The 26,096-nt window shown below is 37.2% G+C and overlaps 1 protein-coding gene across 3 annotated transcripts in view; it reads left to right on the top strand.

The window, feature by feature from the left end:
- Positions 1-927: 927 nt before the first annotated feature.
- CARNMT1 (carnosine N-methyltransferase 1) overlaps positions 928-26,096 on the top strand; it is a 46,229-nt gene continuing 21,060 nt past the window's right edge. For 2 of the 3 annotated variants that reach the window (XM_088837940.1, XM_088837939.1), the window contains exons 1-5: positions 932-1,418; positions 7,843-8,038; positions 8,858-9,021; positions 23,844-23,984; positions 24,931-25,109. In XM_088837940.1, the coding sequence (XP_088694066.1) occupies positions 967-1,418; positions 7,843-8,038; positions 8,858-9,021; positions 23,844-23,984; positions 24,931-25,109 (1,132 nt within the window). In that variant the 5' untranslated portion in view covers positions 932-966. Of the gene's footprint in view, positions 1,419-7,842; positions 8,039-8,857; positions 9,022-23,843; positions 23,985-24,930; positions 25,110-26,096 lie in introns of all 3 variants that reach the window. The other variant, XM_055426898.2, reaches the window with a different exon arrangement.

The following is a 26,096-nucleotide window of genomic DNA, read 5'->3' as shown; positions in this document are numbered from 1 at the left end:
CATTATTTTGAAGTGCTTCCCTGATGGTTCAGAGGTAAAGAATCTGCTTGCAATGCAGACGACGGGGGGCGGGGAGAGGGCGGGGTGAGCGGTGGGGGAGGGGGAGATGTTGGTTCTATCCCTGGGAGGTAAGATCCTCTGGAGAAGGGAACGCAACTAGTTCCAGTATTCTTGCTGGGACAATCCCAGGGACAGAGGAGCCTGGCGGGCTATGTAGTCCATGGGATCGCAAAGTGCGAGACGCGACTGAGAAGGCACGCACCATTATTTTGAAAATCTAATTTCCTCAATGGTAGATTAAATTGAGTGGAATGACTTATTTTCTAAGGATAACACTAAGTGCAGATAGGGCAGCCGTTTAAGTCATGAGTTCATAGAGAAATGGAGAGAAAAGTGAATGAAGAGTTAGTGGTTACTCTGACCTTGCTATGGGGTATCATTAGTCCTGCACCGCTATGGCTCCTGTGAGCTTTGGTGGTCTTCCAAAGTGCGTGTACTAGATAGGGTCCTGAATTTTTCCTGATCTGCTGCCATGACCAGTCCAGGGTGGGATTAGGACTTTCCTAGGTCCCCAAACACTGGAAAGATGACAGTGTCCCTCTCCCTTTATGCAATTAAAAACAGAAATTCACTTAAGAAATTAAAAGTTAAATAAGGGTGAATGCAAGGCCTTCCTTCTAGACTTTCTGAAATAAAAGGGCAGAATAAATTCATCAAAGCTGAACTTTTTTTCCTGCATTTTTCTTCCTTCCTAATACGTTAACCTTAATCAGAAGTGTGGCTCTAAAGCCGGAACCACGCGGCTCCCCTAAGTGGCCAGCCCTAACCCACCAGCCATCTCCTTCGCCCCGCCCATCTGACACTTAGCCCCGCCCACTTCACGTGTCGCCGTGACGTCAGCACGCCGTCGCAGAAGCCTGGCATCAAATGAGCGCAGGTGGCTGCGGTCCTTCGTCGGGCTCTCGAATGCGCAGGCGCTGTCGTTCCGGGAGCTCTGAAGACCTGGCGGAGCCCGGCGCGGATGGAGGCCTCAGGGCGGCGGGGGCGGAGCGCGCCGCGAGCGGGGGGCATGTCCGCGGCGGGCGCCGTCTAGAGGAAGGCCGAGCAGCCACCACCACGCTTTCAGTCGCGGCGAGACGCAAGCGAGCCAGGCTGAGGGCCGCGGCGGCGATGCAGCGACGGCGGCGCCCACCGCCGCCCGCCTCTCAGCTGCCGGAGGGCTGCGGGGGAGGCGGCGGCGGCCGCGGGGGAGGCGGCGGGAGCGAGGAGGTGGAAGTGCAGTTCTCCGCCGGGCGTTTGGGCTCCGCCGCGGCAGTTTCGGCGGCGGCGGCGGCGGCCGCGCGCAGCACGGAGGAAGAGGAGGAGAGGCTCGAGCGCGAGCACTTCTGGAAGATCATAAATGCCTTCCGCTACTACGGGTAAGGAGCCCGTGGCGGACCCCTGCTCAGCCCGTCGGGGCGCCAGCCGCTTACGGCGGACCCGCCGGACGCCACGCCTCCGGGGCGTCGGAACCGGGCCGCCTGAGCTGACCTCCGGGCCCCCGAGTCATCTCGCACCACCTTAGCCCCTCCCGGCCCAGCACACCCGCGTGTCTGCCGCGCCGTCTGCTGCTCAGCCTCTTGTCTTCTGACCTCAGGATCAGATTAGCCCTCTTGCCTTCCATCCCTCGTTAAAGGTTTGGCTTTGAGGCCCGTGGGGATGACCGGAAAAGTGCTGTAAGAATTTAAGATAGAAGATGTTGATGGTAAAATCGTCCAGTGCTGGGCATGATTTGTTGTGTTGTCGATGTCCTCCAAACTGAACAGACGGAGAGCCCAAGTTCACCTACACGTGGGATGCTGTAGGACATTTTTTCCCAAACTGTTGCCAGTTCCTGTTGAGGGCAGCATTAAGATCCCCCGCCCGCCCAGTCCTAGCCTCCCCCCCCCAACGCCCCTCGGCGCTGTGAACGCACAGGCACTTTTGTGGTCCCCTACCCCCACCCCCATTTGGCGCGGTGAACGCACAGGCACTTTTGTGGTGAGCGAGTGAATGATGCCACTCAGTGTCTTTAACTGGTGAGTGAAATTAAGGTCGCAGATAGTCCGGATGTTCTAAAATTTGCAAATTTGGGGGGAGGGAAATGGGAAAAAACACTGTAGGAGGGGCCTCTATGATCTTTTCTGCAAATATGTATCTAATTCTCACGGGATTGGGCATCGTGGTAGGCCTTTTAAATTTACTAATTTGCGCTTTCTTATAAATAAATCTTAAAAGTAGCTTAGTCACAAACTTTTAATTACAAGATCCTAAAGGGACTTAAGAAAACGGGGTTTTCAGGTAAAGAAAGCACTTTTATTCGTGTGAGGGGTGAGTCCACCGACTACTGTGTTCCGAGTCTGCATTTGAAATCAGATGTGACCTCCTACTCAAGTAAAACTGTTCCCTTAGATGGGCTCCTGCTGTGCTTTATGCAAATTTTTTAATATTGCTTGACTGACCTCCTCAAGGGCAGGGACTGAGCCTTATTTATTTTTATGTCACCAGTGTCTGGCGTTTTGTTGGAACTCTATTTTTAACAGGACGAGTAGTAGCAAAGAAGTACCTTTGTCATTCCCAGATAGTTTGTCAGTTTGTAACTGATGGTTAGTTTGTTACTATTCTGAATTTCAAAACTTGCTTAATAAAAGCTTATTTAGACTCTGATTACATTTGTGACGTGAATTTTTGAGGTTGAAAGATCTTGATGAAATAATTTACTAATTAAACCCAGGCATATGAACCATGGACCACATTACTTACAGAGCTCTGAAGGGAATTAGTAGTACGGGGATTTTATTAGTATGAACAGAGGGAGAAAGGCAGACAACCAGAGAGTTGAATTTGTTGCAAGTATTATGTCTGGAAGAACCATACGGGGAGAGGAAGGAGCTGACATTAGGTAGCTCAAAGTCGTAGGTACAGAAAAGTCTGGTATATTTTACTGTTGAAAAATGTAGAAAGAATATTGGGAAATGTCCTGGGACTGTAGTAGACACAGTTTAAATATGTGTTTGTATATTAGGTGTAGTATGTACTAGGAGGACTACTTTAGAATCGATATTTATGATTAAGTATCAGCTGGGCCTTTTTGTGGGGGAGGGCAAGGGATTTTGATCTGAAACTAGGACCCAAGTGTGGTAATATCGAAAGGGGCACTGTGTGTGTGTTAGTTGGTTATGATACTGTTTCCTATACTCTTCTCCCTCTTCTCTAGCAGTTCAGTGTGAGATCGAGGAGAATTTCATTTTTTACAGCAATCCTTTTTATTTGTATGTACTCAAAAAATTGAAATCCCTTATACTAAAAATAGTATACAGTTAAACATATGTTTAGAATTACAGAAAGGATTGTGTAGCAAAAAACACTGGATTATTACCTTCCAACATTTTATAATCTTATAGACCTATACTGCCCAATATAATAGCCACTAATCACATCTGGCTGAATTTAAGCTTAAATTAATTAAAATGTAGCAAGATTTACAGTTCCTCTTTTCAGTCTCAGTAGCCACATTTCAGGTGCTTAGTAGCCACATGTGGCTGTTGTCTGCTGTCTTGGACAGTGCAGATGTAAGCCTTTCCATCATTGTAGTAAGTTCTTAGGGACAGTCCTATTCTAGACCATTAGCAGGTACATCCAGATATTGGAGAACTGGGTTTTACTGCTTACTATCTTTTCATCAGAATATAGGAGATTTAGATAAAGGTCGTGAGGCAAGAAATGTCTTCTGATTAATATTTTCTTTTTCCAGTGGCTTTCAATTTTGTACTTCCTACAGATTTTGCTTAGATGACATAGTCTCATTAAGGTAAAATGATTATAGCATTGTACTGAATAGCAAAAAACGTTAGCCTTAAATTACCACTTTTGTTTTAAATGGAGATACCTACTCATATAGGGTATGCTATATTTGAAATATCAAAGGGCTTGTCAGAAATGTCCTACTTTCAGAAATAGCAGTTAGGTGGGATTAAAAACTGAGATGTAAAGCTCATTTTTACAGGTGAGGGGATAGGCATGTAAAGAAGTAAGCAACTTGCACAGGGTTGTCCAACCAAAGTGTGGTAGTGTCTGGCCTGAAATCTAAAAGCATTAACGAAAAATTTACCCTGTGTTAGTAAGCAGTGATGCTACTAATTTCAGTTCAACTTTGGGTATTTAATAAATATTTAAAATGGGTTGAGACACTCTGCTGAATAGATGTGTTTCCCTGTTTGGAATTCTAGAATAGTTCAACAGGAGCAGAGGAATGGGTCTGTGACTCTTGGCTGGATCTGTCATTGGACCCACTCTTATAAAAGGTGACTGAGTCAGAGCTGGGGTCACTGCCTTGTAGAGGGAGCTTGAGGTAGGGATCCACTTGAGGAAATACAGCCCCTGACCCTGCTTTCTCTTCTTCGGTACCGAAGGATGTGGCCTCTTAATGCTGACTCAGTTCAGAACCAAAGAGAGTCTGAAGTTTGTAAAATATTCCTTTAAAACAGGGTTGGCAAACTTTTCTTAAAGAGCCAGGCAATTAATATTTTAAACTCTGAGAGCTAGGTGGTCTTTGTTAAAACTGTAGGCCTGTGCGCTTGTGTGAAAGCAGCCATAGGCAGTTATGTGAAGGAATGAGCATAGCTGTGTTCCAGTAGAACTCTTTATGAAAACAGGCAGGTAGCCAGAAGGTCATAACTTGTCCACCGCTGTCTGAAGCACATTGGTGATGTAAGCATTTACAGAAGAGTGAAATTAGCCCCGGTTAAAAAACCCCACAGACAGGAGCCTGGCAGGCTACAGTCTATGGGGTCACAAAAAGTCAGGCACGACTGAGTGACTGAACATGCTCACATGCACAAAAGGATTCTGGTCTTCTTGATCGTGTGAGCTATGAGAAGAGGCATTTTAGGATGACTCATTAATTTCTGACTTGGTGGATGTATGGTGTACCATTGATCAACAGCAGCCATTTAGGAAGAAGTACAAATTTCTTTGATGGGACATGTGCTAAGTTCAGGTTGGAAATGTTGAGTTTTGAGGTGTGCTCAGAGGAAGATTGTAGGGCATCCAGTGCCCAGGAATTCAAGGAAAGAATTACTATAAGACTATTTAACCTGTTGACAGTAAATTATGAACTGTTGCAGCTCTTCTATTTGCTGACTTTAAGTAGTTCCTTAGTGTCATACTCTACTGATACGAATGTCAGTTGATACAGTTTTTCTGAAAATCAGTTTGTATCAAGAATTTTACAAATTCTTACCTTTTCTGATGTGGTAATTCTTTTGGGAATTTGTGGTAATTTTTTTTCCTCTAAAATATAGATAGATTTTGAACACAAAAAGTACATTGTGTAGACAGGTAAAAGTATCTATATGCCCAATGTTTGGGAACTAGCTAAGTAAATTTTGGTTGTGTAAGATGGGATGATGAGCAGTCCTTTTAGTCATTTGTCATGTAGTCATTTGAGAACTTTTTTCTGCCCTGGGAATATTATTTTGATAAGGATGAAGAATTTCAAGTGTTTCTAAAACTTTAATATGTATGTGAGTCATTTGATGATCTTGTTAAAAGGCAGATTACATTTCAGTAGGTCTTGCATGAGACCTGTGATTCTCCACTTCTAATCACTTCCACATGACATGCTGCATTTTTGACCAGAAAGGTATTAGATTATTTTGTCTTAAACAACAGCAATAAAGTAGAAATATGCCAAAGAGTTAGAAGTGCTTACCTCTAGAAGAGGAATCATTAGGAACTTACCCCCCCGAGTACTTTTACTGCTCTGTATTTTTCATATTTTCTCTATGTATATATTAGTTTCATAAATTAGATATACCTCCTATATTTGAGCTCTAATTATGTTTTAGGCACTGGGCTAAGTGTGTAGTGTGCATTATTTTGTTACAGTTTCAGTGAAATGTATTAGGTAGGCAGAGGGGTATACTGGTATTTGCCTCATGGAGTTTTATGTATATTTTTCAGAATAATTCATTTTAAGTGACTTGGTTTAGTGCCTGACACTTAGTAAATCTCAATAAATCATAGCTTCTATCATTATCATCGTTGTTATATATTTCTTGTTTATTGATATGAGGCAGTTGAGGCACAGAGAAAGGAAGTAACTTGCCAAGAATCACATAGCAAATAGGTATCATAACCTGGATTTCAGTCCAAATCTGTTGGACTCCAGAGGTCACTATTAGACTGTCTCCAGGGGTTTTAAAAAAAAAAAAGAAGCAACAATTGGTGCAACCACTGCCAACTCCAGTTTACATTATCCCTAACAACCCTCAGAATACCACCACACACAATCTTCTAAAAATGTGACCAGGTTTTTGCATAAGTTTTGTCAAGAGTTTTTTTAGAATCTCCTTAGATGTGACTGTTAAGAAATTAAACACTGATTTGACATAAGAAGATAAAAATGAGAGAATTATCTGGATGACTAGACGGATTCATGCAACCAAATGAAAAATATTTTTCATTTCCATTTAGTACTGAGTAAATGCCAAAGAACGTTTAAAAGAAAAACATCATGCATTTATGTATTTGTTTATTTGTATATGTAAAATGTAAAGAATGATGTAGTGAACATCTACCACCCAGTTTAAAAAAAGAACATTATCTTATCCTTTTCCCCTCAAAGGACATCATTTTTCTAAATTTTCATTTCCTTGCTTTCCTTGTAGTTTTTCTACATATGTTCAGTCCCTACAGTATATTGCTTATTTTTATATAAGATGAAATTTGTACATTATGTATTTTTCTGCAATTTGCGTTTTTCCAACAAATATTTTGTTCCTGAGTTTTATCCATTTGATTGTGTGTAGCTGTATTTATTGATTGTATTCCATTGTACAACTATACTGTATTTTCTTTGTTCAGTCTATTGGAGATGGACTTTCTGGGTTGTTTCCAGATTTTTTGTTTGTTATTTCTTACAGTGCTGTGATGAGACTTATTCATGTGTCATGTGCCCATTTGCAAGTTTCTTGATTTTGTGTCTAAGGTGTATGATTGCTTGGTCATAGGAGTGTGCATATTAAGTTTTTACTAGGTAATGCTAAATTTTCTGAAGTGGTTGTACTAACTTTTGCACCCACCATCAATCAGAATATAAATATTCTAAATCTTCCACATTTTTACCAATATTTCATATAGTCAGGTGTTTAAATTTTGCCCATCTGTCTGACTGATGTAAAATGATATTTCATTGTGAGTGTATTATTTAACTTTAAAAATGTTGTTCTTTTTAGGTTTTATAAATTGGTTGTCCTCAAAGTGACCTTTAGAGTTATCTGGAAACTGTTGTGAATGTTGTTGTATAAAAAGCTATAGAATTTCAGTTTTTCATTTGTTTACTACTTTTGTGGCATGTAAGATCATTTACAATATTTTAAAAAAATTCAACTTGGTTGACTCAATAATTTTAAAACACATTTTGTGTATATTCTGATTTTAGAGCAGCATTCTGCTACTTGATGGATAAGTCTAAAGCATTCGGCTGTTTTGCTGAAAACCTTTTTTGGAAATTGAAATCATAAAAATAAACTTATTGTGCATTAATCCTCTTTATGTTTGCTTTTTTTCCTTCTTTATAATTGATGCAGATGTTTTAAACTATTGGTCTTTTGTTTAGTTGCTTAGAGAGTTTGTAATACAATGACAGCATAGAAAACTTCATAAGTCAGTATCCTTTAAAAAAACTGAAAGGTTGTAAATGGCTGGACAGTATACATTATAAGGAAATAATTTGTACAGGAAGACAACCTTAAAATATTTTAAGATTGGCCTCTGGTGAGAATTCTTTTGACAATTAAAAAAACACCTTTTATGTTTTAGCACCAGTATGCATGAGCGAGTGCACCGAACAGAAAGACAGTTTCGATCACTCCCAGCTAATCAACAGAAACTACTTCCTCAGTTTCTTCTTCACTTGGACAAGATCCGGAAATGTGTTGATCATAATCAAGAAATACTACTGACCATTGTGAATGATTGCATACATATGTTTGAAAATAAAGAATATGGAGAAGATGTATGTGAAATTTTGTTCTCTTTGTTTTTATTTTAGGATTTAATCTCTGTATTTTGAGATCTTTCTGGATTTCGTTTCTGTAATTTTGCACGGCTCATTTGCTCTACTTGGAGAATATTTTCACTTATTATGTTCAATCCCTTTTATTAGGCTTGATAGCACAGTATACCGGAAACTGGATTTGTTGGCATATTTTTTTTTCCCCCTAAACATACTAAGATAATTGTTGGCATTTTGATACACCTTTCACATAATGTTCTGACTATTACAGCATGTGGAGTTAGTGATGTACATTTTTTGTAAACAATTTTACTAGCTATGTAAAATTAATTTGCCTTGATATTTTCAGATTCTTATATCTATTGATATTCATCTTTTACTTTAAAAAAATTATTTTTACTTATAACTCTCAAGGGACTGGCAGAAATAGGAGCTCAAGTCCTTTTTGTATCCACAGGGTAGAGACAGTTGGGCCACTTGAGCCTGTCCATGCTGTCCCATGATTGACCTGAAGGAACTTTCTTCCCTCTCTTAGACTTTGGTCTCCATAGCAATCCAGTTTCAATTCTCTCCTGGGTACAGATTGCTTAGTTAGATGGTGGCTTCACAATTAATGGACCATAATTTATTGAGGGTAGACCACCAAACTCTTTTCATTTAGGATCTCAAGCAGCATTTGAACCCAGGTTGAGGTGAGAGGCTAGTGATTTACTCTCTAAACTATCTATAAAGTATCTTTATAGCGTGATTATTTAATTATAACTATAAGCAAGAGTGATTACTTTCTGAAAAACTAATTGATTTCTGTTTTTTAAACAGGGGAATGGAAAGATTATGCCAGCATCTACGTTTGACATGGATAAGTTAAAATCCACATTGAAACAGTTTGTGAGAGACTGGAGTGAAACTGGGAAAGCAGAAAGGGATGCCTGCTACCAACCAATCATTAAAGAAATTTTAAAAAATTTTCCAAAAGAGAAATGGTAAATAGTATCTTGTTTTTAACCCATTTCTTTAAGCTATGTAAGCACTGAGTTTCTCTAAGGGAAATTTCACAGTCTCGAATCATTTTTATAGTTGTTGTGTGCCTTTGTTTTTTCATGTGTTGGTGTGTGCTGTTTTATGTGCTTCATCTGTGTGAGATTGCAGTTAATGTTTTGAATAATTATTATTCTAGCACTATTGGAAGTTATCTAGAAATTAAATAATGGTTAGATTGAATGTTCGTTATCAATGATGTCTGTCCTTTTATAATTTGCTTTATGGCAGAGCGAAAAGCTCTAAACTATTTTAGTTTTCCTTTTTATGGCATATTTGTATGCAAATGAGCGATCTATAGCTCAGAGAAGATTCTTAACTTTTTTATACCATGAAAACTTTGAACAGTCTGAAGCCCATATTTTCTTTTTCAGTAAAATATTTCTAAATGAGTAAAGTGACATACATAGGATTGCAAAGAAACCAGTTACTTTGAAATATGGTTATCAAAATGCTTAAGCAAGCTTGTGATGTAACCTGCTTTTTTATCATGTATCACATTAAATAAAAGTCTTAAAAGGAGATTTTAATAGATTTTGAAAATACCTGAATACTGTATGTTACTTTGAGAATCTCAACAGCTGATATGAAGTGAAAATATATATAATTTCTGTTGGTGATAAAGTCACAGGTACTTCTAAAGCTACTATTGTTTGTTGGCTGCATTCACAGTTGATAGAAACATATCAGTTAAAGGCTAATGAAATTAAAATGTAATTTTTTTTCACCCCCTTGTAGGTACAGTGAATTCTTTCCATAGACCTCTGTGGTCCATGGATCCCAGGTTAGGAACCTGACTCAGAGGTTATCTGTTTAAAGAGAACCAATCGATGGAGTTCATTCTATTGTTTAAAGGATCTTTGAGGAAAGAAAGCCTCCTTTTCCTCATCCTCCCCTCTTCGTTGATTGACATCTTTTAAGTTTAGATGTATCTATCCAGAAATTTCAATACATGTGTGTATGTCCCTTCTCTTTTTCGAAACAATTTATTTTGAAATAAGTTCAAGTTACCAAAGAAGTTGTATGAATTGTATAGAGAGCTCCCGTGTATTTTTCACCTAAATTCACCAGTTCTTAGCATTTTTACATTTGCTTTTTTGTTTCCTTTTCCTACTTCCCTTCTTTCTTCCCGCCTTTATGTGTTTATCCACAACAGTACATATACACAATTATTTAAACTATTTGAGAGATCAGTTTGTATTATATCATGTCTTTTACTGCTTATTATTTGAGGTTTTTTTTAGGAACAATGATGTGCTCTTACATAAACCCAGTGCAGTTACCAGATTGAGAAAATTTAAACTTGAATACTGTCTTCTTATCTGTGGTCTATATTTAAATTTCACAAAGTATCCTGATAATGTCCTTTGTAACCCTTATTTTTCTGTTCAGTCTAGGATCCAGTCCAGGATGTTATGTTTAATTCTGATTTCTTGGTCTTTAATCTGGAAGAGTTTCTTGGCCTTGTTTTTTTTTAACTTTAATGACATTTTTGAAGAATACGAGGAAGTAATTTTATAGAATATTCTTCAGTTTGACATTGTCTTAGGCTTCTTCATGGTTAGGTCTAGATTGTGTGTCCTCTCTCAAAATAATACAGAGTTGATCTTGTATCCTTTTCAAGATATTACCTTCAGAGATGTGCAATGTCTGTTAGCCCCTCATTGATTTTAATCAAGTTGTTATTTGGCTCTTCCCACTAGTTACTGTTTCTCTTCTTGTGACTAATAAGCAGTTGTTGAGGAGATACTTTGAGACCATGCAGTTAGTATCCTGCTCCTTTGCAAAGCCTCTCCCTCCTAAAATTGTCATCCATTGAATCTTGCATGAACTAACCTTGTTATGATGTTTGTGGAATGGTGATTTTCTAACTCTATAGTTACCAGCATTCTATTAATACTCTTATCTATCTATTACAGGGATGACTCATGGTTCCCATTTTTTCAGTAGGTTTTTATCTATTCAGTTCAGTTCATTTCAGTCGCTCAGTCGTGTCCGACTCTCCGCGACCCCATGAATCACAGCACGCCAGGCCTCCCTGTCCATCACCAATTCCTGGAGTTCACCCAAACTCATGTCCACAGAGTCAGTGATGCCATCCAGCCATCTCATTCTCTGTCGTCCCCTTCTCCTCCTGCCCCCAACCTTTCCTAGCATCAGAGTCTTTTCCAGTGAGTCAACTCATCGCATGAGGTGGCCAAAGTATTGCAGTTTCGGCTTTAGCATCAGTCCCTCCAGTGAACACCCAGGATTACCATTGTTTTTAAATTTTCTTCTTTAAGTCTCCTCAGATTTGGCCAGTAGGATTCCAGTTGGTTGGTGCCTATGTCCTTTTGGCATGGCACGCTTCAGTTAGTTTTTGGAGCACTTCCTTACTTTCTGGAATAATAGACATTTCAGTTCAATCTTGTATCTTCCCTGCTTAAGTCATGGAGTGGGTATTTTCCCAAGGACCTGGTTCCTTTTAACGTAGAATGGAGGCCAAGATCTGGCACTCGGCATGTTCGTTGTTCCTAACATGTCATTGTTTATGGGTCTTTCAGCAGATAAAACTTAACACACCCCAAACACAAGAGAGCGTGAGTTCATATTGGAACTCTCAATTCTAATCCAACTCTGTTGGATTCCTCTCTTAGCTTCCCCCATTCTCTCTGTCTTTTCCACAGTGAAAAACCTGGCTTCTGACATCAGTATATTTGCTTACTCACTCAGTCCTACAATACTTGGGCTTCCCTGGTAGCTCAGGTGGTAAAGAATCTGCCTGTAATGTGGGAGACCTGGGTTCGATCCCTGGGTTGGGAAGAAGATCCCTTGGAGAAGGGACTGGCTACCCACTCCAGTATTCTTGCCTGGAGAACTCCATGGACAGAGGAGCCTGGAGAGCTACAGTCCGTGGCGTTGCAAGGAGTTGGACACTGTTGAGCAACTAACACTTTCTTTTTTTACAATAAACACAAAAGTTTCAGAATTGTTGCCTCCATATTATAGGAAAAACAAAACTACCGAAAGGAGTTCAGGCTTTGCCAGGAAGTATTCTCCCCCCTAAACTAAGGGTTTTTAATAGAAATATTCTTCACTGTTTACTCAAATTAGCTCCCTTTCAGCCTTCTCACCCTAGGTGTGGTTATATTTTTTATGTGAAATCCAGTATATTTAGGTTTATTTGTTTTTGTTTGCTTTTAGTTTTGGGGTTGCGTGTCCTGCCTCCTCCCCCATTCCTGTTTGTTTTTTAATTTTTTTGATTCGTGGACTATCATCTTGACAAACCTATATAAAAAAAAGTGATATTCAGAAAAAATGTCATTCATTCCTCTGTCTTTTCTTTACCCCACTCTACCACATAGGTAATCAGTATTATTGATTTTTCATTTATCCTTCTTGTTTGTGTTTTCTGTCGGTTTTATGGAGGTAAGTAGGTATTTTTTTTTTTCCCTCTCTAGGTATCCCCTTTTGTCATACACAGATTGCAGCATAATATATATTTTATTTTGCACTTTGATTTTTTTCACTTAATGATACATCCTAAATTAGCTGTATATCAGTTCATGGAGATCTTAGTCAATCCTTTTTTTTTTTTAAACAGTTTCAGACTACTTCAATCTCCTATACTTGGTTATTTAAGTAAAGAAGTTGGCAGTATCTTGCAATTATAATGCTGTAGTTAATAACCTTGTGCATGTTTATTTTTGGATTGCTGGAGATGTATCTTTAGTGTAAATTATTAGATGTGATATTGCTGCATCTGAAAGGTAGATGTATATTGGTACAACAAAATACCATAAATCTAACTGCTTAAAACGTCACACACTTATACTTCATAGTTTCTGTGTGGGTAGGGATCTGGGCATGGTTTCACTCTGCGTAGGATCTTACAAGGCTATAAACAAGATATCTGCTGGACTTTGTTCTCATCTAGAGACTTGACTGTAGAAGCATAGACTTCCAAGCTCATGCAGGTTGTTGGCAGAATTTGTTTCATTGTGGTTGTAGGCCCTGGCCTCTTGCTTACTGAGGGCTGGAAGCCTATCTCAGCTCCTGAAGGTCCCTCACACTCCCTTGTGGGCTACAAGTGGCTACTTAGACTTCCTCAAGCTAGCAAGAAAGTCTCTAGAGTAAGCAGGCTCTGTTACATTATAAGACTTCATTGAGTGTTTTATAATGTAACACAGTCACAGGAGTGACATGTATTGGCCTTGCTCAGTCAGTAAAGAATCTGCCTGCAGTGCAGGAGACTCAGGTTCGATTCCTGGTTTGGGAAGATCCCCTAGAGGAGGAAATGGCAACTCACTCCAGTATTCTTGCCTGGAGAATTCCGTGGACAGAGGAACCTGGCAGGCCACCGTCCCTAGGGTTGCAGAGTCACAAAGAGTCAAGACAGGACTGAGCAACAACACTTTCACTTTTTTCATATGTAAGTATTTATTTCTGGACTCTCTGTTCTATTCCATTGGTCTATATGTCTTTCCTTATGCCAGTACCATACTTATTTTAATTTCTATAACTTTGCAAGTTTTGAAGTCAGGAAGTGTGATTTGTACATTTTATTCTTTTTCAAGATTATTTTAGTTCTTTGGGGCTCTTTGCAATTTTATATGGATTTCAGAAACATTTTCTCCATTTCTCTGAAAGAGGCTGTTGGAATATTGCCAGGGATTGTGTTGAATATGTAGATTGTTTCTGGTGGTATTGATATCTTAATAATGAATAATGTTTCCCAGGTGGTGTTAGTGGTAAAGAACCCACCTGCCAATGTAGGAGACGTAAAAGGTATAGGTTTGATCCCTGGGTGGGAAGACCCCTGGACAAGGGCATAGCAACCCACTCCATTATTCTTGCCTGGAGAATCCTATGGACAGAGGAGCCTGGTGGGCTACAGTCCATAGGGTTGCAAAGAGTTGGACACACCTGAAGCGATTTAGCGCTAGCACTAATTCATGAATACACGATGTCTTTCCATTTATTTAGGTATTCTTTAATATCTTTCAGTCTTGTTTTTTAAGTTTCAGTATACAAGTTTTCAGTGTAGCATCTCCTTGGTTAGATTTAATCCTAAGTTTTTCATTCTTTTTCATGTTACTATAAGTGGAATTGTTTTCTTAATTTCCTCTTCTGATTGTTCTTTGCCAATGGATAGAAACAGAACTGATTTTTGTATGTGTTTATGTTTATTTTTATGTGTTGCAACTTTGCTTAATTTGTTTACTGGCTCTAGTAGCTTTCTTGTTGATTCTTTGGGATTTTCTACATAAAAGATCATCTTTTTTTGTGAATAAAGGTAGTTTTTGCCTCTTCCTTTCCCATTTAAATAGCTGGAAGTACATGCTTATCTAGTTTCTGGTCTTAGAGGGAAAGCTTTCAGTCTTTCACTTTTGACTGTAATTTTAGCTCTAGGTTTTTTTTATAAATACCCTTTTTTGATATTGAGAAATTTTCCTTCTCCTATTTCCTGAGAGTTTTTGTCATGAAAGGATGTTGCATTTGTCAAGTGCCTCTTCTATGTCAAATGAAGTGATCATTTTTTTTTCTTTTTTCTATTATTAATAATTTTATTTTCTTCTTTAAGGCTACCTTTCTTTAATAAGTGCTACAAGTTATTTTGTTAATTGTTATCAGTGGTTCTACATTAAATATTCTACAACTGTTAGAATCATAATCTAGTCTCATATTTCCTTATTTTTCATACTTTTTATAAATAAATACTTTCAGTTTAGGGGACTTTTATAAATATTGCTGCTTTCAAAAATCTTAAAGATTCTAGTTGGTATACTCAATGTATGTACTGTCTATAAAATAATAGATCATATATTTTACTAGCCTTTGTAAACATAAAGTCCAAGTATTTCTCAATATTCAGAATATCTTTGTTTCTGAAAAGTAGGTTGTGAGATAAGACTGTTTACAGTTGGAATATACCAAAGTTTGGGTATTTTTGGAAGGCTGAATGCCAAATGCATATGTCAGCTTAATTTCTAGCACTTTAAATATGATTTCATTCATACTTAGTGATCACTGAATCATGTGTATTACCATGTTATCCTATCAGCATAACAATGTTAGCCATAGTAAAAGGGGATCTCATGGTTAAAGGCACTTAATGAACTAGCACAAGTATTATTTTACTGTTACTTACCTGTTATTATTATTAGTAGTAGTAGTATTTTTATTACTGTTGACAGATAAAATGTAGACTAGTGAGAAAAGGATGAATTAACTTTAATGTTTCTAACAGGTTATTTTAATATAAAGGAATAATTAAAAATGTTTTAAATAGGTATTTTACAGGATTCAAAATTTTAAAGGTTTCAAAGGATATAAAGTCTCCTCCCCAGTTACCCATTTCCCTTCTCTGATAGTAATCAATGTTGTAAAAGTAGGCAGGGATGTATGAATTTTAAATCAAGTGCATCAAAATATCAAACTTTTTTTTTTTGTCATTCTGGTACCCAATGGAAAATTTACGTATTTCTTCCTCTGTCATTTGTTTTGCTTGTTTAATTTAGATTGGTTTCCTTAGAGCATATAAGATGAGTTTTTCAAAAACCCTTAAAAATAAGCCTAACAAAACATAGCAAATTCTATATCCATATTAAAGTCATAACTTTGGCACAAAAGGTAAACTCTTAAGTCCTGAAAAAGGGACATGAATGTAGCGCTTTAGAATTCAGGTAAATTCTGGTCAAGTTTGGGTCTCAGATAAAACTTTTAGGATTCTGTTTGTGCCACAGCAAACACTTGTGAATTTGATATTGTTATACTCAGGCTGAATTTCAGTAATGTTTATGCCAGCTAGCCTTTTGATTGTGTTCTTTTCTTTTTGAAATTTCAATAAAGGCCTTTTCTAACTGATCTGTTTGGAAAATATAATATACTTAAATATGAATAAATTAACTATTCTTGTGGTCATTAAAATACTTTTTTTCTGTGTAAGCATATTTGTCTTATCAGTTTGTCCAATTTGCTCCTGTTGAGAATTTTTAAATGTCTTAAGTTTACAAGTATAAGCAGCTTTGAAGCTGACTAACTTACATGTGTATTGGGGCCTGTTTGTAAATTAATGAAATGCTGTTTTAATTGTGCTGAACACCAGATACCTCAGTCATTATTAGCTCAGAAATTTAGTGCTATGAGTTTATAGTTGCTAAGGAAAGAGAGATTCTTAGGTTCAAGTCCTATTTGAAATGGGAAATCACAACCATGTAGAATCATATTCTTTTATGAATCCTGTAAATTACCAGATTGTAGTTTTTTAGATGTTAGTTTCATTAAGCCAGTCTATTTTAGAAGAATTTGAAGTGTTATTTTGTTTGTTTGTGGGTGGAATTAAGTCTCTGCCTCTCAGAATATGTATAACCCTTCAAGAAGATTTTTTAAATCCTTTAAAGATGGCTTTTTCTACTTAGATTTTAAAGAATGTAGGTTATGAAAGAATTATTTTCAGCTGAAAGAGACTATTTTATAAGAGCAAATGAAGATTGCCAAATAATGCAAAGGTAGTTTAGAGGCTGAAAATAGTCTCTTTAATATTTTAAGAGATGTTAAGATAAATAAGATATTTAATAATATCTCTTTAATCCAGAAATCTCTCTTAGACCAGAGAGACAAATAAATATTTCAGATTTCTTTCTGATCAAGATCCCAATTGCCTACATTCCAGAATTTCAAGTACTTAAAATCTTGAAAAATTTTTTCAAGTATTAAGAAAAATAGTGGAAAAACAATTCAAGACAATAACCTAGTAGAAAAATAGTGTAAATAGTAAACAGAAAAAGAAATATAACTTGCTTAATCTCATAAGAAGATGAAAATATAAAAACCATACTAAGATGCCATTTTAATCTACTGCAAGAATTTGAAAATTATATAACTTACTGAAGGTATGAGGAAACATGTTGCTGGTGGAAGAATAAATTCAGTTCAGTCCCTTAGTTGTGTTGACTCTTTTCGATCCCATGAATCACAGCACGCCAGGCCTCCCTGTCCATCACCAACTCCCGGAGTTCACTCAAACTCACGGCCGTTGAGTTAGTGATGCCATCCAGCCATCTCATTTTCTGTCGTCCCCTTCTCTTGCCCCCAATCCCTCCCAGCATCAGAGTCTTTTCCAGTGAGTCAACTCTTCGCATGAGGGGGCCAAAGTATTGGAATTTCAGCTTCAGCATCAGCCTTTCCAATGAACACCCAGGATTGATCTCCTTTAGAATGGACTGGTTGGATCTCCTTGCAGTCCAAGGGACTCTCAAGAGTCTTCTCCAGCACCACAGTTCAAAAGCATCAATTCTTTGGTGATCAGCTTTCTTCATAGTCCAACTCTCACATCCATACATGACCACGGGAAAAACAATAACCTTGACTAGACGGACCTTGGTTGGCAAAATAATGTCTCTGCTTTTTAATATGCTATCTAGGTTGGTCATAACTTTCTTTCCAAGGAGTAAATGTCTTTTAATTTCATGGCTGCAGTCAGCATCTGCAGTGATTTTGGAGCCCCAAAAAATAGTCTGACACTGTTCGCACTGTTTCCCCATCTATCTCTCATGAAGTGATGGGACCAGATGCCATGATCTTCGTTTCCTGAATGTTGAGCTTTAAACCAACTTTTTCACTCTTTCACTTTCATCAAGAGGCTCTTTAGTTCTTCACTTTCTGCCATAAGGGTGGTGTCATCTGCATATCTGAGGTTATTGATATTTCTCCCGGCAATCTTGATTCCAGCTTGTACTTCTTCTAGCCCAGCGTTCCTCATGATGTACCCTGCATATAAGTTAAATAAGCAGGGTGACAATATACAGCCTTGACATACTCCTTTTCCTATTTGGAACCAGTCTGTTGTTCCACGTCCAGTTCTAACTGTTGCTTCCTGACCTGCATATAGGTTTCTCAAGAGGCAGGTCAGGTGGTCTGGTATTCCCATCTCTTTCAGAATCTTTCACAGTTTGTTGTGATCCACATAGTCAAAGGCTTTGGCATAGTCAATAAAGCAGAAACATGTTTTTCTGGAACTCTCTTCTTTTTCCATGATCCAGCGGATGTTGGCAATTTGATCTCTGGTTCCTGTGCCTTTTCTAAAACCTGATTGAACATCTGGAAGTTCATGGTTCACGTATTGCTGAAGCCTGGCTTGGAGAATTTTGAGCATGACTTAACTAGCGTGTGAGATGAGTGCAATTGTGCGGTAGTTTGAGCATTCTTTGGCATTACCTTTCTCTGGGATTGGGATGAAAACTGACCTTTTCCAGTCCTGTGGCCACTGCTGAGTTTTCCAAATTTGCTGGCATATTGAGTGCAGCACTTTCACAGCATCATCTTTCAGGATTTGAAATAGCTCAACTGGAATTCCATCACCTCCACTAGCTTTGTTCGTAGTGATGCTCTCTAAGTCTCACTTGACTTCACATTCCAAGATGTCTGCCTCTAGGTGAGTGATCACGCCATCGTGATTATCTTGGTCGTGAAGATCTTTTTTGTACAGTTCTGTGTATTCTTGCCACCTCTTCTTAATATCTTCTGCTTCTGTTCTCTTCTTAATATCTTCTGCTTCTGTTAGATCCATACCATTTCTGTCCTTTATCGAGCCCATCTTTGCATGAAATGTTCCCTTGGTATCTCTAATTTTCTTAAAGAGATCTCTAGTCTTTCATATTCTGTTGTGTTCCTCTATTTCTTTGTATTGATTGCTGATGAAGGCTTTCTTATCTCTCCTTGCTATTCTTTGGAATTCTGCATTCAGATATATATATCTTTCCTTTTCTCCTTTGCTTTTCACTTCTCTTCTTTTCACGGCTATTTGTAAGGCCTCCCCAGACAGCCATTTTGCTTTTTGCATTTCTTTTCCATGGGGATGGTGTTGCTCCCTGTCTCCTGTACAATGTCACGAACCTCCGTCCATAGTTCATCAGGCACTCTGTCTATCAGATCTAGTTCCTTCAATCTATTTCTCACTTCCACTGTATAATCATAAAGAATAAATTAGTAAAATTTAAATAGAGGGCAGCTTGGTAACACTGAACAAAATTCAGTTTTGGTCCTTGCAATTCAGTTTGGGGAAAGCTTTACAGATAAACTTCTGCATATGGAAATTATTTATGCCAAAAATATTAGCTTTAATGTTCTATAACTAGACATTGGAAGCAATCTAAATGTCCTTAATTAGCATTGTTATTCTGATACATTATTTTATAGTAATAAATGGACTACTGAGTCATAAAACAGATTAAGAAACCTCTGAGTTCTGATTGGGAAAGAAGTTCAAGATATATTAAATCAGGAATTCGTATTGCTTTTTCTTAAAGGGCCAGCTAGAAAATAGGTTTTGTAGGCATTGTGGTCTCTGGCTACTGAGTATTTAGCTCTGTTGTCATGAGAATGTTGCCATAGACAATACATAAATGAATGGACATGGCTGTGTTCCAGTAAAACCTTTTAACAAATACAGGTGACTGGCTAGTGGGTTATAGTTGCTGATCCCGGTATTAAATGAAAGAAGCAAAGTGATGAACTGGGCATATAAACAAAGGTATGAATGAAGCACTGAAAGCGCTGAGAAATGAGTTAAAGCTTTGCCTGGGACATTTGGGAAGAGCAAGACTTTATACATAAGGTGATAATTTAAAATAAGTTTCTGCAGGTATGTCGGTACTCTCAAGATTAAGGTGAGAAAGTGCTTTCTGGAATTGATTAGAAGTTGTCTTGGTGATGTACGAAGTTCTTTGTTGGAAGTAGGTAAATACGTTGGGACCATACTTTTGAAGGGATTAGACACTAATTCTGATTTCTAACCCATTTTCTAGTTTGAATAAAGTGTCTCAACATCTACCTCTATTAAACCTTGACATTTTGCCATATTTATTTCAGATTTCTTTGTTGTTGTTTAACAGTTGAAACTGCTCTGCAAACTGTGCAGAGCACATTCTTCTCTCTTTCTGGAGATGATTAGCATAAATTTGTTACTCTAATCTTAGCTTTCTACATTAGCTACGTGTTTATGTATATATATATGAATAACACATTGTGTTCTGTAAGTTTTAAAAGATCATATAATGGTTTGTGATGTCATTTCACAATTGTTTTTTGCCCCAAATTGTGTGTTTATGAGTTCTCTGTATGGACTAGCAGTGTTCAGTAGAAATACAATGCAAGTCACCTGTGTTATTTTAAATTTTCTAGTAGTCACATGAAAAGTGAAACAGGTGAGATTAATAATATACTTTAATAACCCAGTATATCTAAAACATATTAACATATAAGTATGTTACAGTACACAAGATTTTAATGAGATATTTTACATTCCTTTATACTGTCTTTGAATATTGGCATTTATTTTATACTTGGAGCACATTTCAATAGAACTAACCATATTTTAAGTATTTAGTAGCCACATGTGGGTAGTGGCTTCTACCATGTGAATTGTGATTGTAATAGAACCAAACCCTTCTGATGCTTGGAAGTTGTACATACACTTACCACCAGGGGTCAGCTAAGTGTCATCATGCTGACACACCAAGAAAAAGTATTTTGTGTGTTGGAATTCACTTATTTGCAGGTGCTATGCAAAAATTATTCGGTGTACAATATAGGAAACTTCCCCCAAGAACAGCATTTACTGATGGTAAAAATAGCTGGAGAGCAGAGGTTGGTACAAACATGGCCAACCACGATGCAGCAATGGCCTCTTCAAACCCACAAGGGCTCACTGTACTCTTTATTCTTGCTTGTCTGGAAAAGCATTGGAAGTTTCCCACTATTATCAGGGGTGTTATATTTGTAGTACATATATTGCTTATCCATCAGTTCAATCGCTCAGTTGTGTCCAACTCTGCAACCCCATGGACTGCAGCACACCAGGCTTCCCTGTCCATCACCAACTCCCGGCCTACTCAAATTCATGTCCATTGAGTCGGTGATGCTATCCAAATATCTCATCCTCTGTTGTCCCCTTCTTCTCCTGCTTTCAATCTTTCCTAGCATCACTGGAGAAGGGAGTGGCACTGGAGAAGGGAATGACAAACCACTTCAGTATTCTTGCCTTGAGAACCCCATGAACAGTATGAAAAGGCAAAAAAGATTGCTCATCCATGTCCAACGTAATAACTACATATACTTGTTTACTTGCCTGTTTTTTGCTAAGAATCTCAAGCAGGCAACACTTGATTACTGAGGCACATATTAATTATATGGCTCCTGCTTTTCTAAGTTTAAAGTCAGCTCACCAAAAAGATCTAAACTTAGATTTATATTTCTCCTGTTTTCATAGAAAATGCCCTAGACTTCATAAAGACTCAGTGGAAAATGCCTTTTAGAAAGCCTTTGTTTTATATACATTGTGATTAGAGACTTTTTCTTGTATGCTCTTAATATCCCTTATATAAAGACCCAATAGAAAAAAAAATTCTAAGAGCAAAGGTTTGGGAAAAAATTCTCCCATTCATTGCTTGATTCATGATCAGTTTTTCATTCTTAGTTTGTTTTATAATGTGTTTCCTTTAGTATGTCTACTGAAATCTTTTTTTTCTTAATACAAATAATTGGTAGATCTATAGTAATCTCTATTAACTCTTAAGGTAAGGCTCACTGTATTCTTTATTCTGTGGCCTTTTAATAGCAGTTCTATGTAGAAACTTTCTGCCACAAGGTAGGAATAGAGTTCTATAAGCTTGATTAGTTCGGGAGTATTTAGTAATAGCTGTCAAAAAACTAACTTTAAGTGAGCAAAATAAATATTAGTACTGTTATTAATACAATTTTCCCTTAAGGTCGGCATGATTTCTAATTTCTGCATAGTAGTCTTTTACTTTCTTAGAAATTGATTGTGATTATTTGGATAAAGATTTAAATACTATGAATTTACTTTCAGATCTTTTATATTTTCTGTTACATTACCTTGATTTTTTAAAAAAATTGCTGAACAGAGCCACTCGGGGAAAATGCATGTTTTTGATTGGACAAATGGAAACTGAGAAAAGAAAAGAGGTAGTTCTAGAGAGTAAATATTTTGGTGGGTCTAGAAGGGAGTAGAAAATGATGGTGGGTCCTTTATACAAGGGCCAGCATGGTGTCTTACAGATAGGAGATTTTCAAAATCTAGTATTAAAAATATGTGTGTTCATGTTCAGTTCAGTTCAGTTCAGTTCAGTCGCTCAGTCGTGTCCGACTCTCCGCGACCCCATGAATCACAGCACGCCAGGCCTCCCTGTCCATCACCAACTCCCGTCATGTTAGATAACCGATATAGTAGGCATGAACCAAATGAGATGTTCCCATTTTCTTTAGTAAAAATCAAAGTGTTCATACAGATAGACATATTTTATATAATCTGGAATGAAAAGGCAACATTCTATTTTATCTTAGTGAAAACTTTTATAAGGCACCTTGGTTTTAGTTTGCCCATGTCAAGTATTAAAGAATATCTTACTAATCACAATAAGCCTATTTTTCAGAAATAATTTTTTAACAAATTTCAGTGTATGCCTTGTATATATAAAATTCAGCAGTGAAACAGGCTAAATAGACTTCGTTAAGATTTTTATACAAATATATGTTCCATATATATCTAAGATTGAAGGACCCTGGACAAATCCTCTTGTTACTATATTTGTAGACTGAATTTTCAAAAGCCCCATAGTTCTGTTTCTTTGTTTTCAAAGTGGGGAATGCTAAAGGTTATCACATGAGCTACTAGTAAAAAGTCCTATTGCTGTTCAGAGCATATCAAACTTAAAGACCATACAGTTTAAAGATAAGTGTTCATGGGAGAAGATTTGAAAATTGAATTTGTTTTATGAGCTAAATTTGGGGAATACAGACAATAGTGAAATTCCTTTTTAGTTGATGTAATAACAGCTGATTATATACTTTTTTCTTTGGTTTTCCACAAGAATACCATTTTAGTTTCCTTAAGATTATATTGAGCCAGAAGTCCTGAAAGGTCTTTGCTTTGCTAAGGCTTTTTAGTGATCTGAAAGTAGAATGGCAGATGTAATGGCAAAGGAAATTTGGGATGGTAAGGTAATGTTAATAAGTGGAGAACAGTTTGGTTGCAAACCTATGGCATGGTGTGATATCTTTGCCATTATATATGTTAAATTAGTGAAGAAGGAAATGGCAACCCACTCCAGTATTCTTGTCTGGGAAATCTCATGGCCAGAGGAGCCTGGCGGGCTGCAGTCCATGGGTTGCAGAGAGTTGGACACAACTGAGCAACTTAACCACAACAACAACAATGCTCAATTAGAAAGCAGTTCCCTATCTTCCTTATAAGAATATCCCAGCTCCAAATTCTTTTGCCAACAGAAATATATCAGATTTTAAAGAGAGACCTGACACATTAAAATTTGCCTGTACTTGATTTGGCTATATAAACCATTGTATTAGTAACAGAATTTAGAAATAAAGTTTTGTTTTTACTGTTTCGTATGCTGAAATAATTGTGTTCAGTTTCTTTGTATGTACAGAGATTACTTTGGAATGATTGGTCTTTCCAAGACAGCTGATAGCTAGGAGTATCTTCATAAGTCTTAGATAGAAGGCAGTTTATCTTCTGAAAAATAATACTTTGGGGATAAAACCCTAGTCTTCTAACATTTGATAATTCCTTATATGCTTATTTCTCATTGATATTTAGAAGTATTTCTCAGATTTAAGAAGTCAGCGTTGAGTGAGCTTATTCTTATTAAATATCTTAAGTTTTTAATTGTTAATATGGATTTTGTCTTTCTTTTTTCCTCCCCTTTCCTTTGAGGAGTTTGGACATAATTGCCTTATTTCATTTCAGGGATCCTTCTAAAGTAAATATTCTGGTACCTGGTGCTGGACTAGGAAGACTGGCCTGGGAAATAGCTATGCTAGGTTATGCTTGTCAAGGAAATGAATGGAGTTTTTTTATGCTTTTTTCTTCCAACTTTGTACTCAACAGGTATTTAATTTACTTTTTGCTAGAAACAGTAATTTCTCAGAATCGGATTGACTTACCCTATTTTTGAAAAATTCTGAATTTGAAGAGAAGTGCATAGTGTTTAATTATGGTATATATCATAAGTTTCTTGTATTAAAATTAAACTGCTTATACAGTTACTACTTTAATTAGTTGCCTAGTTAACAGAATGTTGAACAGGATGGGTAAAGGATGTTTTAAAAAGTGATTGGGTATTCATGAAACTGAAATGATTTCTCTGCAGAATTTAGGGCTAAGTATTGTCCAGGAAGGAGTATTTTCTTATTGTTCCTTAAACTTCTTCATCCCTTTGTTTCTTTAGTGGAATAAGATTTTAATGTAGTAATCACATTTTTTTTTTTACTTAAATTCTCATAAAATGACTCCACATAACTGAGTTGGAAAGATTTCTCAGAACTTCTGTGGCCTCATTTATAAAGTAGTGGAAAAGAGTCTTTAAATCCAGAAGAGGTGTGTTAGAGAAAAAATAAATAGCTGCCTTGTTTAAACAGTACGTTGTCTTGGTAGCAGTGTGAGTTAGGAGATAGAAGGTAAAAAGGAGAGTGTTACAAAAAAATTAAAATAATTAGGTAACAAAACTCATACCATTTTTTGAAAAAAAAAATACTTAAGACTGTTTTTTACTTGGGTTCGAGTTTTGGCAGTATATGTTTAAAAATTTGAATGAACAGCACATTTATATATCTGAATTTACCTTAATTTTGTTTCTGTCTTTTAATCCATGATCGGTTACTCATCTACATGCATATATGGAGTTTCAGATAATTGGGTAGAGTATAGTAGTAACGCTTTTAAGTATTTAGTTATATAAGTAATTCTTCAATCAGATTATAAATTTTGGCATTTAAAGTAGATTTTCTTTGTAAAATATTTAGTTAACACTGAATTTTATGCTTATATTTTGCAGATGTTCTGAAATTAATAAATATAAGCTTTATCCCTGGATTCATCAGTTTAGCAATAACCGGAGGTCAGCTGATCAGATTCGACCCATCTTTTTCCCTGATGTTGACCCCCACAGTCTTCCTCCCGGTTCTAACTTTTCTATGACAGCAGGAGATTTTCAGGAGATATACTCAGAGTGCAGTAAGTCCAAAGCAAGCATTTTAAAAATCACATCCTTTATTCTAAATTTAATGAGCTAATTTTGTACTGAGCCTAAATTGTCATTCATTTTGATGGTAGAATTTAAGGTATACTTCAGTGACAGTTTATCAATATTTTCAGAGTTATGTATAAGACAGTCATGGGAACTATAAAGAAATATGGGATCTGCAGTTGAGAAATTTAGAATCTGTTGGGTCTATTAATATAAGACAACATGTAAACAAAGGTTGAGTAATGAATATAGTAAAGATGAAAGTAGGTTAGTATAACAAGTGATCTGTTTGTGGAGACAGTGACTTGAATAGGGAGGAATGGCATTCAGAAGTACGAAGATATGAATGAGTAAGGTAACCAGGGATGGTAGAACAGCCTGGCTGCAAGGAAAAAGTACTTTGGGGGGTTTAATGGATGATGAGGCTAGAGAAGTAGGTTGGTTCCAGATTGTGGAGGCCCTTTATAATCAGACTGTGAAGTTTGGACTTCAGCCTGGCAAAAGGTAGAAGAAATTTGAGCTAGTCATTAGAGAAAGGGAGATGATAATGGGGAAAGAGGAGAGACACTTGGCAATAAAAAGAAAAAAAGAAGGCTGAGGGTCAGCAAGTTTGTTAAACAGGTATTTGTTGAGCACCTGCTAGGTAGGAGGTATATTCCAGGTCCTGCAGAGACACCAATGAGCAAAACAAGGCTCTTATTCACAGGGAACCCAAATTCTAGTTTGGAGAGAGGCAGTGACAAATTAATATTGTAAAGAAGAAAAATAAGGCAGGTAAAGGGGATAATAATTGACTGGGGAAGGTCTGCTGTTTTATATGGAATTACCAGGAAGATCTTTCTAAGGGGGGAACTTAAAAATGGAGCAGAGAACCTCGCAAGACTGAAGAGGCAAGTCATTCAGATATATGGGGGGAAACTGTTGCAGACAAAGGAAATGGCAAAGGAAGGGAGATTCCGGGGTGTGAAGGACAC

Source organism: Moschus berezovskii, chromosome 7 (assembly GCF_049115385.1).
Source record: "Moschus berezovskii isolate FMDL1 chromosome 7, NW_MosBer_1.0, whole genome shotgun sequence".
Classification (NCBI taxonomy): Eukaryota; Metazoa; Chordata; class Mammalia; order Artiodactyla; family Moschidae; genus Moschus; species Moschus berezovskii.
Note: the sequence above shows the minus strand (reverse complement) of the source record. Positions and strands in the feature narration are given on the sequence as shown.